The sequence below is a fragment of the Opisthocomus hoazin genome, chromosome 2 (genome assembly GCF_030867145.1).
Source record: "Opisthocomus hoazin isolate bOpiHoa1 chromosome 2, bOpiHoa1.hap1, whole genome shotgun sequence".
In the NCBI taxonomy this organism is placed as follows: Eukaryota; Metazoa; Chordata; class Aves; order Opisthocomiformes; family Opisthocomidae; genus Opisthocomus; species Opisthocomus hoazin.
The window spans coordinates 42,273,662-42,294,254 of record NC_134415.1 but is presented as its reverse complement, the minus strand read 5'-3'; the positions used below and the strand labels follow the sequence as shown (position 1 = coordinate 42,294,254).

General features: G+C 49.9%; 2 protein-coding genes across 6 annotated transcripts; one reads left to right on the top strand and one right to left on the bottom strand.

Annotated features, from left to right (window-relative positions):
- Window positions 1–3,620: 3,620 nt before the first annotated feature.
- TMEM178A (transmembrane protein 178A) lies at window positions 3,621–5,228 on the top strand. Its single transcript, XM_009931024.2, is given in 3 exon segments — window positions 3,621–3,651; window positions 3,654–3,725; window positions 4,987–5,228. Coding segments are annotated over 3 exon segments (345 nt in total).
- THUMPD2 (THUMP domain 2 tRNA and snRNA guanosine methyltransferase) lies at window positions 5,002–19,660 on the bottom strand. 5 transcript variants are annotated; one of them, XM_075413384.1, is made up of 10 exons: window positions 19,439–19,660; window positions 18,985–19,117; window positions 17,361–17,776; window positions 16,075–16,152; window positions 14,665–14,717; window positions 14,267–14,354; window positions 13,578–13,649; window positions 12,836–12,950; window positions 10,939–11,056; window positions 5,002–5,999 (listed from the first exon to the last, which is right to left on the bottom strand). In XM_075413384.1, the coding sequence occupies exons 1-10, from the start codon at window positions 19,532–19,534 to the stop codon at window positions 5,960–5,962; spliced, it is 1,209 nt and encodes a 402-aa protein (XP_075269499.1). In that variant the 5' UTR covers window positions 19,535–19,660; the 3' UTR covers window positions 5,002–5,959. The 5 variants fall into 5 exon arrangements, with proteins under 5 accessions (XP_075269499.1, XP_075269497.1, XP_075269496.1 ...); XM_075413381.1 differs by lacking the exon at window positions 5,002–5,999 and adding an exon at window positions 8,557–9,419 and having other exon boundaries at window positions 19,439–19,649; XM_075413385.1 differs by lacking the exon at window positions 5,002–5,999 and adding an exon at window positions 9,432–9,515.
- Between the last annotated feature and the right edge of the window lie 933 nt (window positions 19,661–20,593).

Below are 20,593 nucleotides of genomic sequence, written 5' to 3'. Positions count from 1 at the left end.
GCCTGCTCTTGCCTCTCAGTCTTCATTTTTATCTCATTAGAGGGGAAATGGGTTATAGTTGTTTCCATGTTATGTCCTTGCCAAGTTCCGCTTAGGTAGAAATGGCTATGAATGAAGCAAGCAGGGTTACTTTTCCCCTTAAATCCTGCTTTCGACGCACAGCAGCTGCCCGCATTTCCTCTGTTCTTGTAAAAACACCCAGGGGTTTTTCTGGAGTGTCTGTGTCTCTTCTCCCTGGTAAAAGAGACAGATGGAGCTGAGAGATGTGCCCTCCGCTGCCTGCAGAAACAGGTCAGGTCAAATGGGTACTGGGCATCATTCGCTTCCCGAAACTTTGGGGTGACTTCTCCTGCTTAGTCTTTTTCCTCCTTCTCCTTAGACATGGCTGCAGTAGAACAGTCGAGCCGTATGCTGCAGGGAGGCAGGCTGGGCTCCTCTTCAGCACTGCTCAAAAAGGTCAAACGAATTCAGTAAAACTGCGTTTGGGTGTTAAACATTTTTGTGACAGTTCAGCCAATGCTCTTGCTGTAAGAGTACTTCTGGTGATGGTGGGGGATTCACTGTGACGTTTGACTTCTGTGCCTCCACAGATCAAGAGCCCCAGCTGTAGCCAGTGGCACCCCACAGCCACAGAAAATACCTTGCTGAGCCTCAATGCCTTGTTCTTTCCAGCCGTGCTCACAACCCACCCATCCTGCTGCTGCTGCTTAGATCGGAAGTGCCACTTTGTGCTCTACAGCCCCAAAACCTGGCCACTGCTTGAAGCAGGAGCACTGTCTCCTCGGCCAGCGTGCGTTGATGGGCTCCAGCTGAGTGACGCTAATGCAGTTTGCCACGGTTGAAGACTTCTTCCCACCCCGGCATCTTTCCACGGCAGGCAAAAGGGCGAGGTGCTGCATCAGCCGGTACTGCGGAGGGAAGGTGTGGCCCAGGGCCAGCCTGTCCCTTTCCCTTATGGGACTGGAGCCACTGCGAGAGGGATCATGTCCTTACAGGGGCCACAGAGCACCTGCTTGAGCCTGGTGGGATCAGACACAGAGGCAGACAAGCGTTCTCTGGAATGCTGAAGGCTGCCTTGGTCAGGGGAAGAGCTGCAGTTTGTGTCAGTCCCAGGGCAGGTTTGTTGTGGTTGTAAGCTGCGCCCCAAAGAAAGCATATTAAGGAAAGTTTAAATATAGAAGGCCCAGTCAGCTTCAGACGTGGGAGGCCCGTGTACCCAAGTCCCATACTGGTATACTCCTGTTGCAGTCACTCCTGATGTCCAGGGAGAAGACCTAAGCCTCAAACTTTTAGGATGACTCTCAGAGTGTAAAAAAGCAGGAGTGCAGCCTGGACATTCTTCCCCTCTCCTCAAACAGGAGGCTTTTTTGTTGTGCTTCACAGAAAAAAGAAAATAAATCTTTGCAGTATGATGTCAACAGTCTGAAAACTTGGCTTCTTCCATGCTCTCTTCCTCTTTAAGTGTAACCAGCAGCTGTCCGTCCCCCAGCTCCTCCTGACCACAGCCAATATCTCTTGGACATCACTTCCTTGTGGCATCCCACGTCAACTCCCATCTGTTCTGGGATGCCTTTCGCTGTTTGCTCCCTGTCCAGCCTCCCAAGCACCCAGCCCCCTGGGTCGAGCGGCACCCATGCAAGATGAGACCCTTTGCCCCGCGTGCCTAGTTTATCTGTCAGTGGCTGCATGGCCCAAGACTGCCTTTTAAAGCAGCCACCTCCATGATGTCACACTGAGGAGCAAGGTGCCAGTGCCAGCTCACGCTAGCACTTGCTGTGCAAAGAACACAGAAGGCAGAAATGCCTTTTTTTAGAGAAATGGTGCCCCAGGGCGGCAACAGCCACAGGGGCGAGGTAGGGCACATCTCTGTGGCATTTGCCAGATGGTGGCCCTTTGGGGATACTGATCAGTGGTGCAGCGTGTGGTAAGTGAAATCCAGCCAGAACACTGCACTGCTTTTTGCCTTTTTATTCCCACCCCTCTTGCAAAAAATAAAGCCTGCGTGAGGTCCACCCCATCTCTCCCCTGGAAGTTCTGTGGCTCAACCAGTGCTGCCACCGGCCAGCACCAGCTGCCTGGGAGAAGTTCGCAATAGTCAGTTGCCAGCACGCAGGGTTCCTGCCCGCAATTTTGCATTAGTCATTGCATTGTTTCTCCTGCTGCAGCACAGACCTTTTCTGGGATGGTTTTGTCTTTGCCAGGAGAGGCACGAGTATAGCGTGAGAGGAAAAACAGATTGCCTTGGCTCAGAAGCCCAGTAGTAAGCATTTCCCCATGTTTCTACAGCTCTGTGTGGAAATACTTATTTGTGTCTTTCAGAGAAAAGCATTATCCTTTTGGAAGGGGCAAGGACGAGGGAATAAGTCAGGCTCACGTGCAATAGATAATGTTTTATGAGTGCTTCTGGCCATTGGTGGTCTCCAGAGGCTCCAGGACATGGGTGCTAGTGCTGAGAGAAGCTGGGCAGAGCTGATTACTCAGGGGAGAAAGGGCAGGCAGGAGCCGAGCAGATGGTAAAAGCACGGGGAGGAGGAGGGCAGGTGAGAAGGACTAGCTGTGGGAAAGGGGGATAATTCCCAGTGCTGGGGAGACCAATGCTGGTTTTGGTTACCTGGTGTGGGAACACCTCATCTTCCTCTCCGGCAGGCATCACTCAGAGACGCACTGCTATCAGGTACCGCTTTTCCCAGCTGGTACACTTGCACAACATCCCGTTCAACCCGACGAAGATGATCCACCAGGACGAATGGCATCTGCTCCCTAAGTGTTCAGCACAGCCCACTCCTTCCTGGTGAGGCCTGTGGCTCGTGCTCTCCCTTTCTCATGAAAAACGCAGCAATGAGACACTAGTTTGCAGAGGAGGGGGCTGAGGCAGGATCCCACCAGGGCCCAGCCATCAGCAATTTTCACCCTCACTTTTACTTGCAGGCTGCTACGGTCAGTCCAGGAAAGTGTGAACACCGCACACAAGGTTTTTTAAGCTTGTTGAATGTAACCTGCTCTCAGCCACCTTTCACAGGCAGATCACCTCTCCCCTTGCCTCTCCAGGGGTCTGCAGACACCAGCTTGAAAACCTGCGTTCTGGTGTCACTGGAAAAGGTCCAGCAGGAGAGGCGTCAGAAGCTGACAACAGAAGCCACGTTCTGAACAATTATGGCAGAACCTGTCTGCATGGAAACTCCCCAGCATTTAGAAATCAGACCATTTCTGTCCATCCAAGTTACTTCAAATTTAAACTCTGGAAGGAAATAGAGAACAAAGAGTGTATAACAGTGTGTCTGCATAAAACCATGCTGCACCCACATCCTGAAGGTCATATGGCTGAAGCCATATGATTATATGGTTCATATGATACCGGGAAGTTTATAGCACAAATACCAACCCACTAGTTTGTAGCAACCTTGCTACAGGATCACTTTCTACTTACAGGTACTCACTCATAGGCCTGGGATTACTCCCACTGTGGGTCTGCCTGGCACGGGCCAGCTGCACTCGTGGCTATTTCTAGGTGTCCTTCCACTTCTCCTGCAGTGGAAGGCTTGTCTGTGGTAACACCCACTCTCAATTTTGTGGGTTTGCTGGAAACAGACTTGAGAAGGATCACGGCCGGATTCCTGGGCATGGCTGCAATTGTTCTTTGCTGCAGGTGCATCGTGCAGCCGTCAGCTTCTTTTGGGAAGAAAGCCTCACCCAGCATGTTGCAGGTCTGCTGTTCCTGACAACAGGTAACACGTCATTCTAGCATGCTAATTATGGATGAAGGCTTCACCAGGTTTCCCTTGGGTAGGCAGCATGCACTGCCAGTAAGCGGAGCACGCCTTTCCTTCTGATCGCCAGTTACTGAGCCTTGTGTGAAGTGAGTCACTTACTCATACAAGTGGAATAACCAATAATTAGAAACAAAAAACCTGTGAAAAATGCTCTAGGCCTCATGCAGCACTAGGAAAGGACCACGGGGCTAAAACAACTGCTCCCTTCTCTTTATGTATGAAGTGATCTCTCTTCTCCAGGACAGAATGGTCCCTTGCTACAGTTTACAGTCCTCGAGGGTGGACTACATATTTCTTTTAACGCTGAAGTAGGAAAGAGGAATACTTCAAGAAAAAGTCTTAGTCATTAAATTCGCGGTTGTTCAGAGGGAGAGGAAAGGTAAAATCCATGAACACAAAGCCAGCATGAGTCTGAACCATTCAAACTCATGAGGCTAAGCACAACACGTTCTCTTGTGCCAGAGGAAATATTTGGATTTGAGCAGCTGTAACGCACAGCACAGCTATATTTTTTTTAATACATTTGGAAAGCACAGGCCTGAAGAAAGGCTCATTGTGCATGGATATTTTAGGCGCTTCATGAAAACCTTAGCCTAACAAAAAACGCTTAAGGAAAAGTGACCCAACAGAAACCCTAGCCTGGGAGAAGGGTGTCAGCAGAGCGCTGGGGAGCAATTTAGCCTGAATGGTTCCTCTGCAGAAGTATGTGGAGGGCCACCCGCGGAGGTAGATTACCTGCTCAATAACCTCCAGATCAGATAACACACAGCACATGCAAAACAATTTCCCTTGCCTGCTCTGATGTGTGCAGCAGGCTCTGCTCCTGCAGAGGGGATTCGGCATCACAACAGGAGCTTGTGCAATGTCATTGCGTCCCGTGGGTCAGATCTGATCACAGATGGAGGCACTGGCTACCTTGCTCTGTTTGCAGGGCAGGCACGACTGAAGTCAGAGAGCAGACTCTCTTACTCTTAAAAGTAGCAACCAGGAAGTTTGCTGGATGCAATTTGCAACCACAGAGCTAGGGCTTAGCCTTGCATAACTGGATAATATGCAAAAACTTCATGAGTGCCGGTAATTATCACCTGTGTGCTACCCAAGATAACTTATACAAACAAAGCTGGGTGCAACTTATTTGATTAGTAAGGCCTAACATTTATTTTGTTATTCACTCACGCTACATCTGAAAATAACAATGTGATTATCTAATTCACAGGAATATTCTGCACTAAAGGTCTATGCACTTATGTAGCCAACATGTCATATGACCTAAACCACCTCCCCACATTCGTCTATAATCTTCCTGATGATGTAGAACATGGATACAGCTGGTCTGTATTTCATCATTGGTGCAGTCTGGGATTTACAGTAGCAACCGGGTGTCTTTGCACATATTACCCATTTGTTAGCAGGGGCAACATTATGCAGCTGAAGCCCACCAGAGACGACTCCGTATGACTGCCCACCTGCCACCAACACCCTTTAGTGGCCGCTGAACAGTATTTTGCAGGACTTGAAGAAGCAAAAGTGAAGGAAAAACTAAACTCAATTATCTCAAGCACAAAAGCCTGATTCTTCAAAATCTGACCATCACGTTTTACTGGCTCAGTAACCTGTTCTTCCATGCTGCCCAGCAGAGAGATTTGAAAAGGAGACAGCTCTCAGAGGATGGAGATGGCTCAGGATCAGATGCTACAGTTCAGCATGCCAAGTCCATGCAGAGGAATGTTATTTGCACTGGAAGGTAATGGGGAGGAAAGTTGCTGTAAGAATTTAGTGCTATTTCTATTTTTTTCAAGGATCTGTACATAAAGAAATTAAGGAAAACTCACTGTTGCCAAATGAATCCTAGCCAGAATTATACCCCCCTCCCCAAAGCATGATCCGTAACATTTTAATTCAGTACCTTCCACACTTGACCCTAAGGGAAGGCTTTGGTGCTGCTCCCCTCCCAAAATGCCCAAACAGACCTTTTTCTTCTAAAACAGCATACACCCGTGTCTCTTTGTGTATCCTTTGTACATAAAGTTGCCATGTCATTTGTAAATAACTAACATTTCCATTCTGAGCACACAAGCTGCACCATGAGGATTAAATTACTCTTGTCCATTCCTGGATGGTCTCTTGGTTACGAGGCATTTGTCAAGCTACAATATCTGTAGTAAAATACTTGCCTCTGTCAAAAGCATTTATGTCAACTGCAATTTCACAGCTTGGAAATGGTGTCTCCTGCAAGGCAGAGAAAGTTCATAAACCAGGATGGTCACAGCCTGGACAGTGCTTGCACCAAGCATCCCTACAAGCCCCCTGCAGCATGCTGGAGTTAGAGCCCCAGAGAACTTCTCCTTCTTGGGCCAAGAAGCCACCCATGGCAACAGAGGGAGGGGGAGAGGCTAGCAGGCTAGTGGCTTTGCATTTTCCAGTGCTTAATGGCAGGGACACGTGAGTTAACAGATGAAAGCACCATGCTGATCTGTCAGACAGCAGTCAAACTGACAGAGCCCATCCCCACAATTAAGAGACTTCAGTGCTATGTTGATGCATCTGTCACAACTCATCCAAAGCTAAAATCCTCTGCCATCACCTAAAAGCCAGTGTTGTCTTTGATGCATGGCATCCATACCATTCACTGCCAGAGCAGTATTTCACACCTGCTGAGCACACAGAAAGAGTTGGCCAGGCCCCTGGAAGGTCCTCCAGGCTGCCTTACAGAGGGCATGTGCTCTGCTGGGAACAAAGCAGACACTGCTGATGGAGCAGAGCGATCAGAGAAGCCAATTCTGCAGCAAGGGTGGATGGTACAACATGAACACAAAGGGGAATGGTGGGGAGAAAGGGTCACATACAAAATATTGTGAGCATAGGGCTGAGAAGAGAAGAAGGGAGATGCAAGAGAAAGGTTGGTAGAAGAGCAAAGCGAAGGAAGGGGAGGTGAGAGGCAAGGGCGGTGGAACAGAAATATTGCCTTAGTGCAATAACCATCAACTAAATGACAGCAGAAAAAGTCAGTGCCAAATTAGGCTAAGAAACACAATCATACAAAGTAGACTAAAACCAAACAGATCAATTAATCTATCTGGGAGCAAACAACATGCCAGGAGAAACTAGCACCAGCACTAAGCACAGCTTCGGGGCCAGCCTTCCCTGCATTTTGGCACTTGGCTTCACCACTGAGCACAGAGCAATGTTTCTCAGCAAACAGTTAGGTCCTGTTGGAGTCAGCTCACACTTGTTTATGTGGTTGTCTCACCATACACAGATCTGGGCAGAAACACTCTCTCCAGATGGTTTATACATCTAATAACACCAAGAAGGTTTAACTTGGTTCCATCTCATGTGAAGGGCACAAATAGTCATAGGTGACACTAAACTGGGGGAGCTGGATACCATAATGAATGGCAGAACTTCTGCCCAGAAAGGCCTCAGTCAACTTGTGAAGTAGCACCTTGTGGTGTTTAAAGAGGAGGTAAGCAGAGCTCTGTGGGTGGGGTGACACAGCCCCATGCGTTCAACCAGGCTGGGAGATTCAAGCTGGGTGGCAGCTCTGCTGAGAAGGGCTTGGGGTTACAGCAGAAAACATGCTGATCCTGAGCCAGAAGCGTGCTCCCATTGCAGGAAAGACAAACAGGCTACACTAGGAGCCACACGGCTAGCAGAGCCAGAAGAGTGACTTTATTCTCTTTCATCAGGGCTGCTGAGGCCTCACCAGGATTTGTGTCCAGTGGTACATCCTCCTGTTCAGGAGGGGCATGGGGAAATAGGAGAGGGGCCAGAAGAGGCTGCAAAAATGGTTAGGGACCTGGAGCACAGTGCCATGAGGGGAGGGAGCCAGGCTTGGGTAGTTTGGTGAGAAGGAGTCAGAGGGGGCATCTACCAGGAGCCTGTGACTGCTTGAAAGGCAGGTACAGGCACGAAAGCACCAAACTCCAGCAGCGAGGGACAACAGCCACAGATTGCAGTCTGGGAGGCTCACACGTAAGGAAAGCTTCTCCCCCAGGAGGGTGGTGTCCCCTGGAACACGCACCCAGAGAAGCAGGGACCTCCATCCTTCGAGGTTTAAGACTTGGGCAGACAAAGCCCCAGCTGATGTGCTCTAGCATTGGCAGCAGACCTGCTCCAATGCGGAGGCTGGAGGCCACCAGAGGCCCCCCTCCCACAGGCATGACAACTATATTGAAAAAGACACCTCAGCGTTGTATAAAGGTGGGGGGGCTCCACAAGCAGTTCTCAACAACAGTAAGTTTTCGTCTCTTGAAATACAATTAGCCTTAAGATTAAAGTCTCTTCACTTACCCAGCCAAAGCACCTTGTCAGAATAAAGAAAAAAAAAAAGTGAAAACCCCAAATCAAACCCTAGACACACTACTAATCGTATCTCCATACTAATCACAGCAGAGGAACACAACACATGAGTCCATACCAGCTTGCCAAGTTGCAAATGCTTTTCCAAAATAGCATCTGAAAGCAATCTGCAGTATTCTCTACAAAAAAAACTTCCCTGTCAGCTCAGCAGCCATGGGAAAGCCTCAAAATTAGACTGGCCTCCCCCCCAAATACCTTTTGCATAGACTAAAAAACACTGCTAAGAACTCTCTCTTTTCAGGAAAATTTTTCCATATGCTTCTTTGCAGGTAGAAGGCACTTCCACTTGCTTAGCCACTTGGCAAGTTTTTCCATCTTCCACACTGTGCCCTTGGAGTAACATTAATAAGTGATGAAAAGCATTATTTTTTATAGAAATAAGTCTCTTCAACCTAAAAATCTAAAGCACACCCATCAGACACATGCAAACGCTGCAAAGAATTAATACAGAAGACAGTTTATTTTTCACCCCCAAGTAATCTCAATAGCAACATTTCAAACTCATCAGAAACCAGCTTTAAAGGCACATGCTAAAGCATACATCCAGCCCTCAAGAATAGCTGGACGCTTCTTCAGACAAGATGTGCTTCTCAAAAACATTGCTGAAGGTGAAAATCCATTTACATTTAACATTACCACATTTGTTTCTGCAGTTCTGAAAAGCAAGTCCGTCTCTCCCAGAGAAATTCCTCCCAGTACTGAGAGGCTTTGCCTAAACAAAGATTTGAGGACTCTGTCTCAATATTACAATTTTTTACAGTAAAAACACTTGAAACAGTAGTAGGCATCTTCCACCGCTCCTAAAAACCAAAGAGAGAAAATCAGCGCCTTAGGACATCCAGAGAAAGTGAGGGGAGCTAACAAACGGCACAGGGTTTGTTCGGATCAGCAGGGTTCCACTGGATCAATGCCATGCTGCTTCCCAAATGTATCAGGAGTCAAGTTCACTGTGGCACAGTGCAAGAAAGCTACCGATTCCCAGCAGCAGAGATCTTCCTGTATTTGTATATGAAAGCGTCCGTCTTTCCAAGACTAACCCCATAGACGCCATCTGGCACCAGAGACCCAAAATGCGTCTGTCTGCTGCCGAGAAAGGATTCTTCAACACCACCCACCGAGGAGGAAGGATTCCCACCAACAGCCGGGGCTTTTGCGGTGGCGGTTTCACTTGCACCATCAGAAACGGCATTAGGAGACTCATTTTCAGCACACTTGGTAATGCCGTCCATGCGCTTATGGAGATCTTGGCTCAGCAGCAATACGACAGTGCCTCCCACACGGACTACCCTGGCAGTTGCAGGAAAAATAAAGGTGAGGTGTTCAGCCTGCCTGGCATTCATTCATCCGTGCAGAACTCAACGCTGCTGACGCTTCAGACACCAGCTGCATGCGACAAAACACCTAAGCACGTTAAGGGTCATGGCTCAACTCAGCAACCTACATCTCCCAATGGAATTTAAATTCCCCAGCTTCTTAACTCTTCCTAAATGGGAGAACTGGGCCCTATCCTGACTCCCAAACATTTCTGACCTCACAAGGTCTTTCCACTGGGTTAGCAGGGAAATTGGACCCATTTTTTTTTCCCTCTTAGTATTGTTCCAAGGATTGAGGGCAGCATCACCTTCAGATCCCATTTCTGGGTCCCATGAGCCCCCCCCACTCTGCAAAGGAACAGCTGCCCAGGGCAGCACCAGCTCTTCAGGTTGGTAAGGCAGTTCTGAAGCTGGCCTTTCCCTTTGGAAACTGCAAAAGGGTCTGTCCTTTCTGTGCTCCACTGAGCCTTAACGGCTTTCAAACCCAGGAAACAGAGGAAAAGGAACCACCGTTTGTCATCCATGTTTCTTAGGACATGAGCAAACATTACACTTGGCTTTGAAAGAGGGGAAAAAAAGGACTACCCTGGCTCTGTTCACAGCAAGGGGACTGAACAGTCTTACCGGTGGGGCTCTCATGGTCATGGTCCCTTTCTCACCTCCACCTCCCCAAGGAAATACTCTGCTTACAATGGCCCAACAGAGCAAGTGACACAAGAAGACAAGCACGGGCAAAGGGAGGGATGGTCAGCACAAGCTGACGTAAGATTGCCCTGCCACTCTCTGCAGCTACCTCACCTTCCTCACCATCTTCCCACCGCATTCCTGCACTGGGTGAGCGAGACCAACACACGCTGAAGCCCAGTCCTACAGAAAGGGCTTGTTTTCAGCCAAGAAAAGAAATACAGGGGCAGATGCTTTGAACTGCCCCTTACAAGCAGCCCGCTATTAGCTTGGCTCAACCCTGCCACAAAATGACAGGGTGAGAGATGAAAGGAGGCATCTAAAAGCAGACCAGGTGGGTAGCTGGACCTTCCAGTACACCCTAACAGAAAGGAAAACGCATACCACCACTTTCTGGTCTGAGATCCTTCCTGCCAAGGCAGGAAGCTTGGTAAAAGCTGGGTTGTGAACCCAAAAGGAAAGCCTATGATTTTATACAATCAGACCTCAACTGAGAAATGACTGCTGCTTTATTTGCCTGGTCATGCTTTAAGTTTGCCTAGGTCATTCTCTCCTCTTTCTCCTGTCTGCCTTGTAGAGAACATTTGTGAGTGTGGCTCACACAAGCAGCTCATTCCTTGTCAGCTTGCACTGCCATCAGCGCTTCCACGACAAGCCACAACAGCCTCTAAGGGACAAGGAAAGGACTTGGACTCCCACAGCCTGCACAGGATCAGATGACAGAGCTGGAGAGCGTTGGGAATAAAGCAAACACAAAGCTGACTGAACGGTTAGGATCGCAGACCAAGCATGTCAAAGGCCACACGTACCTCTCCATTTCCTGGAGAATATCCGGTAGGAGCTGTATGTCTTTTGTGATCTTGAACTTCTTCCCAAACGGAATATCCGAAATCACAGCGTCAAAGCTTTCTGAAGGCAACGGCAACGCTGCAGAATAAAGGCAGGTCTTCACATCCGACTACGGGGAAAAACAAACAGCAGCTACGCCCCCATTCACCTTACAAAACTGCCTGGCAGCTCTTTCACAGGTTATGCACTCAGATTCATGGCTCCTTCTGCGCCTATCCTCACCAAAAGCACGAGAAAGCCACCAACCCAATGCAGACTGGGAAGAGACAAATGCACGAGAGCATGGTTTAGCTTGCAGATTCCCTGTTACTGGTGATACGTTTGCCCCAATAGCACAATTCTCCAAACAGGGGACTGCATGGGTCCAAACCAACTGCCTCTTCTCAACACACAGCACATCTTCACAAGCAAAAGGCAAAAGAAGAGCTAAGCTTGCAAGCAACTTACTTATTCCAGATGTTCACATGCACCCATATGAATGGCAAGGAACCACATGTTAAATTCCTCTCTGTCCCCCTTTTATCCCCCCAAGAATCTGGTTACAGCCAGAATCACTTCGATTCTCTCCGAGCTTGTGTCTCTGAAGCATCTCCCCAGAGTCTGTGCACCCTGGGAGCAGTCAGTTCTCTTGACCGTGAGGCAGCACTGCACCCTTGTGGTGATGAAGGCCGGTCACATACCAGGCTGTGCTGGCCAGAGCATAGCCAGCATGTGAAAGGATGAGACTATGGGTTCTCCATCCCTCAGCATGCTCAAAACTCGACAGGACAAGGCCCTGAGCAACCTGACCCAGCTTTGGGGTTAGTCCTGCTTCAAGCAGATGACAGGACTGAAGACCTTCGGTGGTCCCTTCCCACTTAAACCCTGCTGTGATTCTATGCCAGCCTTTCTAGAACTGGATGGACATGCTTCTTGGACCATCCTTGGAGCACCACTTGCAGCATAACAATTCTGTAACAATTTTATCTACAAATGGAAAGACAAGTTACCTACAGTCCTTCTCAAAATATGCAGAAATAACAACAGCTTTTGACCAGTGACAAAGACACCAATTACTTGTTCAGTATTAGAAAAGCCTGACATCAAAGCACCTTTCGTTATCCTAGAAGCCTAGGCCAATCACAGCTTTTCAGTATAGAAATAAAGCACTATATATTTTCTTATTGATAAGAAATAATATTTCTTACCATTCTGGTAAGAATAAATATTGCAAGGTGAAAAAAAAAAAAATGTATACTTCCATCACTCATGCAAAGGGAAAAACACCCCGCTTTTGTCTGTCAGGAATTTCATACAGGACTAAAATAGACTCAGGCTTTGAGGTCCCCAGTAAGGTCATAAAATTGCTACTTTCTTCCCAGACTAGCTCAGGAACTGAGAGTAAACACATTCTCTCACATCCAGGAAAAAGTCACTGTCATTTAATATACTCCTACTGCAAAACATTAACAATTTAACACTGAGCTGAATGAGTCCCTGCTATTCTCCTCTGGTAAATTTAAGTTACAAGCCACATTTTATCTGGATTTGTCCTTGCTGTGTTCCCCTAAGACACAAAAAACTCTCACGTGGTAGGTGCTCGTAGTGGTATTCCCACATTTACCATCAAGACAGACAACTACTGCCCATGTCTGACAATTATTTTCATTGTCTTCTGCTGAATTTATTCTTGCCAAAGTTCAGAGGGGGAGAGAACAAATAATTACCCGTTTGCTAGCGCTACAGCGTCACTACTCAGGCTACTGGTTGAGAGCTAGCTCTACCACACATCGCCTCAAGAGAACCTACAACACCTGTATAATCCCAGAACCACAAAAAACTTCCAACATGTCTTGCTTGGAAAGCCTACAGGCATACCTTTCACAGAAGCTTTAAGTAACTCAATCTTATCCATCAGGCCTGCAGTCCTTATATTCACATCTGCGCCCTCTAACTGTGAATCGCTTATATCAGCACCCCAGTAACAGGCTTCCTGTTCAGAGAAAAGAAACCAGGAAAGTCATCTCATTGCCAAACAGGTGTATTCATTTTATAAACCCTTCTCAGAACTGCCTTGTTGCACAGCCCTTCCACCACAAAATCCTCGCTGGGAGATCCACTACCATTACACAGAGCAATCCATAGACCCAGAGGACAGAAGAACGGGGGAAGGCTGTGCTATCTTCACTCCTTCCATGCTCTGGTCTGCTCAAGACACTTGTAACTTTCAGAAATATTGAGGCTATGTCCTAACAGCAAGACCCCAGCTAGCTATAGACAGCCACGCTGCCTCTAATACTGACAACCGACCGTACTGTCCCACTGACACCTCCGTTCCCAGGATAAGCCCAGGCAGTTCTCAAAGTCCATGGCTGCCTCACACAAACCCTGCGGTATAAATCCAGGGCTGCCAGCACCTGCCTGCACAACTGCGCAGGACCTTGGTTTACGTTCCTGTGGAGGAACATTTGTACTAGGACACTTCTAACAACTGTCTAGAAAGATCAGTTTGGTTCCAGCTTTCCACTCACGCACTCTGGTATCCCTGTGGTACAGATTTCTCTTGATGCAAGTACAACGCGTCTTGCAAAGGTCCTGCCTGTGCCACTGCGATACTCACGGGCCACTCTTTGGCAGCTTCCAGCAGTATCGTCCCCAGCCCACACATGGGATCCAGCACAAAGGCACCCGCCTGCAAAAACAAAGGGGTTATGGCATCCCACGCAAGACAGACTCCTCTCCCGGGACAAAGCCTCCTCAGGGATGCACAGATCACCTACAAACTCCCACTGAATCCAGTCTAGGTAACAATAACCACTGGTTTACCAGGCCAAACCTGCCTGTAAGAGAGCAGAGTAGAAAGCATCGACAGTTTCGCTGAAGACAATGCATCAATACATCTAGCCTTGAGGTGACATTTAGGGAAGCAACTTGTGAGTGGACTGCAGACGGGTATTGGTACCAACTTAATCTGTGGAAAACATCACACTTGCTTCTGTTTTCTTTTGGGAGAACAATCCCAAACAAGGTTTGAAGCCCGGACAGTGAAAAAATCTTGCTCTTTAGACATATATCCATACAAGGAATAACACCTCTCCTGAGGAGGACCCAGGAATACAGCAGATACCTGGTTGAACAGCAGGTGACAGCGCACTCTGACCACAGATAAGGCAAACCCTGCTCACATGCATTCAAGTGTGGGGCATTAAAATCACCACACTTCTCCCAAGCTTCCAGTGCCAGCTCTGACAAGCAGCAACCCCCTCCTTCATTCAGGACTCCACATCTTTGCCATGAACACCCACTTACGCTGATTTCAGCCAGAGATGCCATGGCCCATGCAACTGTGGACCGCAGCCCTGCGGTTTTGATATACTCTCTGTTTGCCAACGGAAGCCTGCAGACAGCAAAAAACCAAGGTAAGATAACGGTACAACCACCCAGAAAAGCCCATGTAATAAGAACAAACAAATGAACTGGACAGATCTACAGACAGACAGATAGAAACCACAGTCTGCTTTTATCCATAACTCACTGCAAAGTCTGGCCTACATGCTCAGATCAGCTCCAGACAGACCACAAGACTAGTGTGACGGTCCAGTGAATATTAAACCAGAAGACAAAAACTCACAGTGGACAGCAAGAGCATTTAGGAATTACGCCTGTTCTGACGCTGCCTAGACAAATCCGGTGAGGAGAATGCCTACCTGAAAAGAGGAATCCCCACCACAGAGTGAATGTCATTAAGATGTACAAAGATCTGAAAGAGGAAAAAAATTACATTAGAAACCCTCAACCTGAAACCACAATAGCTTTAACTCATTTAAACCAGACACAGAAGACGTTTCTACAAACTTCTGATCCTAGTTTTTAAGAACAAAAATGCATGCTGTAGACAATTATGATTAGTTGGAAGAAATCACACTAGGTTATCTGAAGGCCACTTCAGAGAGGATTTAATATCCAAGCAAGCAGGGAGGGGAATTTTGTCAGCCAGGAGTCCATCAGCAAGCACTTGAATCTCTAAGGGAGGCAAGTTTTGTAACACCAAATGGGTATTAATTATAAAACCACTCACTCTATGCAGGAGAAGATTCTTCACAGTATGCTAGCTACTGGCACTGAGCTGTTCACACATACACCTCCTCTTTAAAAAAAAAACAAACAAAAACCCAAAACAAACACCCATCAAAAAATGAGTGCCACCAAGCCATATTTCAGATGGAAGGCAGATGTGGGTAATCCTTCCAGAAGTACAGGCACCTCAAAGAAATTGTCCTCCTGTGCCATTCAGAGCATCCCAAAAGCAGACTGAGCTCCCCAAACAGGTCTTGCATGACTGCATTCCCTCCCCGGGAAGCCCACAGAGAAACATGATGCTTTTGAAATATCCCAGTCCTCAGCACTTGAATGGTTTCAGAGCAAAAATGTCAACAAGAACAAGAGCCCCACTTGAGGCTCAACACAGCCATATTCAATGCAGAGCCTGGGAAAACCGGAGCCAGTGGATGAACTCGGAGCTTTCACAGAAGGCCTCAGCATCAGCGCTGAGAGCAGCTTCCATACACCAAGCACAGGCATGGAGAAACAGCTTGTCACGATCAGCCAGTCCTTTCCAAGGTCTCCAGACACCTTTCCACCATGGAGGGTTCCTTAAGCAAGCTCCTTGTCAGGGAGAAGGTCTAGGAGGAGGCTCTCCCATGAAGGGCATTCTCAAGTCCACTTCTTTGAGAACACGGCCTTGCTGCATGCTCTTCTCCCCTACAGAGGCTGAACCAGCTGCCCAATGGCTCACGCAATGTCCGTTTTCAACAGAGCCCAGCAGTCTGTAAGCGTGCCGGATCCTGAGGCATCGCCTGTGCGGATCCTGCCCCTCTCGTACAGGCCCATGCTGGGCAGTCTGGTATTTATTGAAGTGCTCTGGACCGCACGCACACAGTGGCTACCACAAAGCTTTGCTCAGCGCTACCAGATCATTTCTAGCTAAACTCAGCGGCAGAAAGACAAACAGGGAGAGGCCACGGTCCCGCGTGCAAAGGGAGCAGAACACACAACAAAAGATGTCGGGGGCAACGCTGGAAGCAGCCACAGGCCGTCCGGCAGATGAGCACCACTACCTCCAGATCGGGGTCCCGCAGGTCAGCCCGCCACCCACACTGCTTCATAAGCGCTACGCCAACAGCTCTTCCGATCTCCTGCAAGGGGGGAGAACAGTCACAGGCAGTAAAAATAACAGGATTAAGAAAACTACAGATCACAGCCTTGACTGCACAATCCTCATAAATACCTGGGGAAAGAAAGTCTCTTATCCCTACAAGAACAATTCGTACAAAGACCAGAAGAGGCACCACAGGGCACAGCGAGCGAGCGAGGGGCAGAGCAGACGCACGGCAGGACAAAACGACTATCACTCAGCTCGAGTGCAGGAGGCTGAAGTGCAAGTCCTGCCCAAGCTACAACAAAAGTTGTCATCATTTTAGAATTGTATATCGCACACAAAATATTTCTGACGGCTGTAAACTACATAACCTCAGAGCAAACTTGTGAATGCACAACTGCAACTCACAATTTCAATGCTCTTACGGCATCTAGAAAGCTCTGAACACCTTCAGAGTATGAGAGTTCAAACGCACAGCACGAATTTAAGCAAACATTCGTGTTGGCAGGCTGATGTGTCCCACCTTCCCAAGGCACTAGCTTTAGCAGGAAAAAAAGAAGTATCTAGATAAACTACTGTTATCTTCAAGTCAGAAAAATCTGCATAAATTGCAGCTACACAGGGATTCTTTTTGAAATTTTTTTTTTATTTTCCTCACAGTAGAAAGATACTGTAGATCGGTGAAGTGCTGCATGGAAAGGGCCCCTGGAGGTCTCTGTGCCACCACCCTCTCCCAGGGACCAAGATCCACCCCCCAGGACATCTCCCAGGGCTGCACCTCCCTCCTGGGAAACAAGTTCTCCCCAGTACCCAACCACAGCACAAAGAAGCTGTAAATTCTGGCTTTTGCCCCATCTTCTACATTGTCTGCCACAACTGAGAAGAGTCTGGCTCCACTGTCCTTGCAATGGCCCTTTAAGCAGCTGTAAACCACTATCAGATTGCTCCTCAGGCTCCACAAGCCCAGCTACCTCAACCTCTTGCCTTTACTTACCCACAACAACAGGCATTGATTTGAAAAATATTCAGGGTAGCAGTGCCCACAAATTAACAACAGCCCTTGTATCTCTACTTGTTTAAGGTAAATGCAGGTTAAGGCCTTTTCTGAGAAAATACAGAAAAAGCTTCAATCCGTTTGCTATTCTAAAACAGACAACACACAACTGAAATGACAAATAAACTACACATCTCTCTTCACCTTCGCTAACTTCTTCTAAAACACAGATACTTCAGCACATAGCATACCTGCGAAGGAAGTATTCTGGCAATCGCTCCACTACAACGACAAGAAACTCTGAAACTGAAGCTAAGCTGCTCATTCGCCACAGGTTTCTCCCCACTGCTTTTGGGAGGGTCTTCTAAGGAAGTCTTGCTTTCAGTCCAGCAGTCCTGATTGCTCTTTCTCTCCGGTACCACACACCTCTCTCCAGCTTCCACTCGACACTCCTCAGACACAGGCTCTCTCACTTGTTCCGTTTTCTGCCTTTTCGTTGCAGTATTTGCCTCTTCTTCTGATTTCCTCTTCAGAGGCAATCGGTCTTCTTGAGAGACATTGCCTTTCTTCCCCTCGTGCCCATGAAGGTTTCTCCAGGTGGAGAGAACATCCAGCCAATACTTTGGCTCCTCAGTGACAAGGCTTTTAATCTCATGCAGCATTTTCCCTGGGAGAAAAAGCAGCTTCGGATTAAATAGTTCAGTCTCAGCGTTTGGTTTTCCTACAGACTGAGAACAGCTGTTAACAGAGACTGTGTTCAGATTTCATTTGTGTGTGAAGCCAGGAACCACAGCAGCAGCCATCACAGGCACACCTGAGCTCTCAATGCCCACCTACCCCACCAGCAGAGACCCAGGCCTCCCTCTGATTACGAGCTCTGCAGAACCAAGAGTAAATTGTGCAGGGGTGGAAGTCTGCAGAAGAATTCAGCAGCCCTAGAAAACCAGACCACCCCTGAGAGTCATTCCCAGGGACGGAGGACCAGCCTAACACGCCATCCTCCCTGAAAGCCCTTGGTCCGGGATGAGAGATGTGGGACACTTTCCAGGACTGAAACACAGACATGAACGTGAATCACACTGATTCAGCTCAGAACAAAGGCCACAAGTTTATAAAGGAAATCTCTCCTTGCTCTTCATCAACCTGCCATCAATTCCTCAAGGTCTCCGACACATGCCTGAACTTACACCCGTGAGTAGTCCTCTCGACCTAGCTGTGACAAGAGAGGCACAAGGAGTACACAGGAGAGGCACGAGGAGTATACGGGCCAATGCACTTAAAAACCTGGCAGCTGGTTCAAGGGGGAAGTAAAAAAAAAAAAAGGTAGTTCTAGTTCTCATTTAGACTCCTAGTTAAATTTGATCCTCAAAGATGAAGGCCATCCGTGATCTCCCAAATAAAACCCCACCAGCATGCAGGTATCAATCCGTCTTACTTGAAATTCTTATTCCAGCACCGACCAAGAATGCGACCCGAGTAGCTGAGGTTTACAAGAAATCTGTGTACTGAGCAGTTCAGTGACACAGGACCCACTTTGCCTAAGGAAAGGTGAGTCGTCCTTAAAATGCACACCGGACTTCAGTTTCGGGGTGGGATGGGTGGGTTTTGTTGTTTTGGGTTTTTTTGTGGTGCGGGGGGGAGAAGGTGGCAGGCGGGTGGTGGTGTTACACACACACACACACACGTGTACAGTGCCAGCAGAACCCAAGCTGGTAAGGTATCCATTTCAAACAGTTTTAAAGCCATTTTCAGCACAAAAGAGAGCACTGAAAACAGGCCTGCGCGAAAGCGCTTCAGAACTGGCCGCCCCTGCGCCCACCCCGCCAGCACACCGGGGGGGTGGGGCTGCCCCGAGGGAGGGAGGCAGGGCCGTACCTCTGCTCCCGGCCACCGCCAGCGGGGGCCGTCTCTTCAGCAGCAGGAACAGCCGCTCTCCGGACTTGAGTTTCCTCAGCTCGCCCGGCGCCGCCCCCGTGCTGAAGAAGACCTTTCCCGAGACGCAGTCCACCTCCGGGGAGAACCAGAAACCGAGCCCCACCGCGAAGCCGTTGTGGGCGGGCGCCTCCGGCAGCCCCGCAGCCCGCGCCCCCGCTCGCACCCCGCGGGGAGGAGGGCGGCGCGGCCCGCGGCTCGGCCGAGCGGAGACGTCCCGGCCCTCGGGGGGCCCTTCCCGCCCCGGCCCCCGCCCAGGCCAGACCCGCGGGGCCCCACGCAGGCGGCGGCACAGCCCGCGCCGCGCCCGCCCAGCTGCGGGCGCCAGGCGAACAAGGCCGCGTTCCCCGCCGGCCCGCACCGGAACGGACCGAGCGGGCGCCGGCTCCCCCCTCACCTCCGTGGCGCCGAGCCGCGCCCGCACCTCCCGCGCCAGGAAGGGCTCCAGCCCGCCGCCCGCCGTGCAGAAGTACCGCTCGCCGCCCGCCGCCATCTTGGCCCGCCCCGCCGCCCTCGGCGCGGCCCGTCGGCCCTGGCGGGACCGGCCCTGCTCGGCGGGGCCGCTCCTCGGGGGCGGCTCTCCGGCGGTGAGCCCGCCCTAGGAGCGGCCGGCGGGGCGCAGCGCCTGCGTCGGGACCGGGGCTGGGATCAGCAGCAGCGGCTCCATGGCGCAGAGCTGGTGCTGCACCCACGCCGCTGGGGAGGGCGATCCGCAAACCCCCCCCGCCGGGAGCGAGTCGGCAGCCGCAGCCCGGGGGAAGCGCCGGGAGGGCAGGTGGGGGCCGGCAGCTGCCCCCCACGGGCGACCTTCTCTGCTGCTGCCGCCCCCGGGCCTGCTCAGCCTGGAGAGGACGAAGGGGGCCCCGCACGGAGGGGGAGGGCGGCAGCGGCGCGTTCTCCGCGGGCAGCTTGGGAGTCGTGGCCGTGGGGGTTCGGGTGGGAATTGGGCGAGTCTTTCTGATCGCACAGAGGAGGAGGGTCTGGCTGTTTTTGAAGCAGGCGAGAGAAAGGGGTTAGCACTGGTAACACGGGGAGGGGGGCTAGGTGACTTTTCCCTGCTCTTCGCTTGGTCTTCGGTCGTTTTACTGTCGTTGCACCAGTGAACGTTTCCCTTGGCTTGGTAAGTCGCCCACCACCGACCGAGCCCAGCCCTGGGCTCTCCCGTGGGACACGCTGTGAAGCGGCCAGACGCAGGACCGGCAAGCCAAGTGTTGCTTCTCTCGTCTGAAATGTGGAGCCTCGTCCACCATAAGGGTCAGGCGTTAGCCCCTCACACGCAGTCCCGTGGACGGCAACGAGGAACGGCGTGAGAGCTGCTGCTTTGCTGGGGGCCAACCACAAACCGCAGGAGGAACAAGGGATGCCCACGCCGCAGCCTCCAGCAGGTACCTGTGATAGTTTGACTGGGGGCAATCGGTGGTTTGAAACCCGAAGGAACAGCCGCTGGAAGTGAAAAAGCAGGGGATCCGCATGCAGGGCAAGCACCAGCACATCCGTCAGCAACAGATAAACACCATGAGCTGCATCAGTAGTAGCCTCCTATACAGTGATG

Bases quoted from the DNA above. Each gene is read 5' to 3' on its own strand.
- THUMPD2 (XM_075413381.1), bottom strand. From the start codon at position 19,534: ATGGCGGCGGGCGGCGAGCGGTACTTCTGCACGGCGGGCGGCGGGCTG. The intron at 19,118-19,438 runs GTGAGGGGGGAG...TTCTCCCCGGAG, and splicing joins CGCGGCTCGGCGCCACGGAG to GTGGACTGCGTCTCGGGAAA. The intron at 11,057-12,835 runs GTATGCCTGTAG...TTTATTCTGCAG, and splicing joins ACTTAAAGCTTCTGTGAAAG to CGTTGCCGTTGCCTTCAGAA.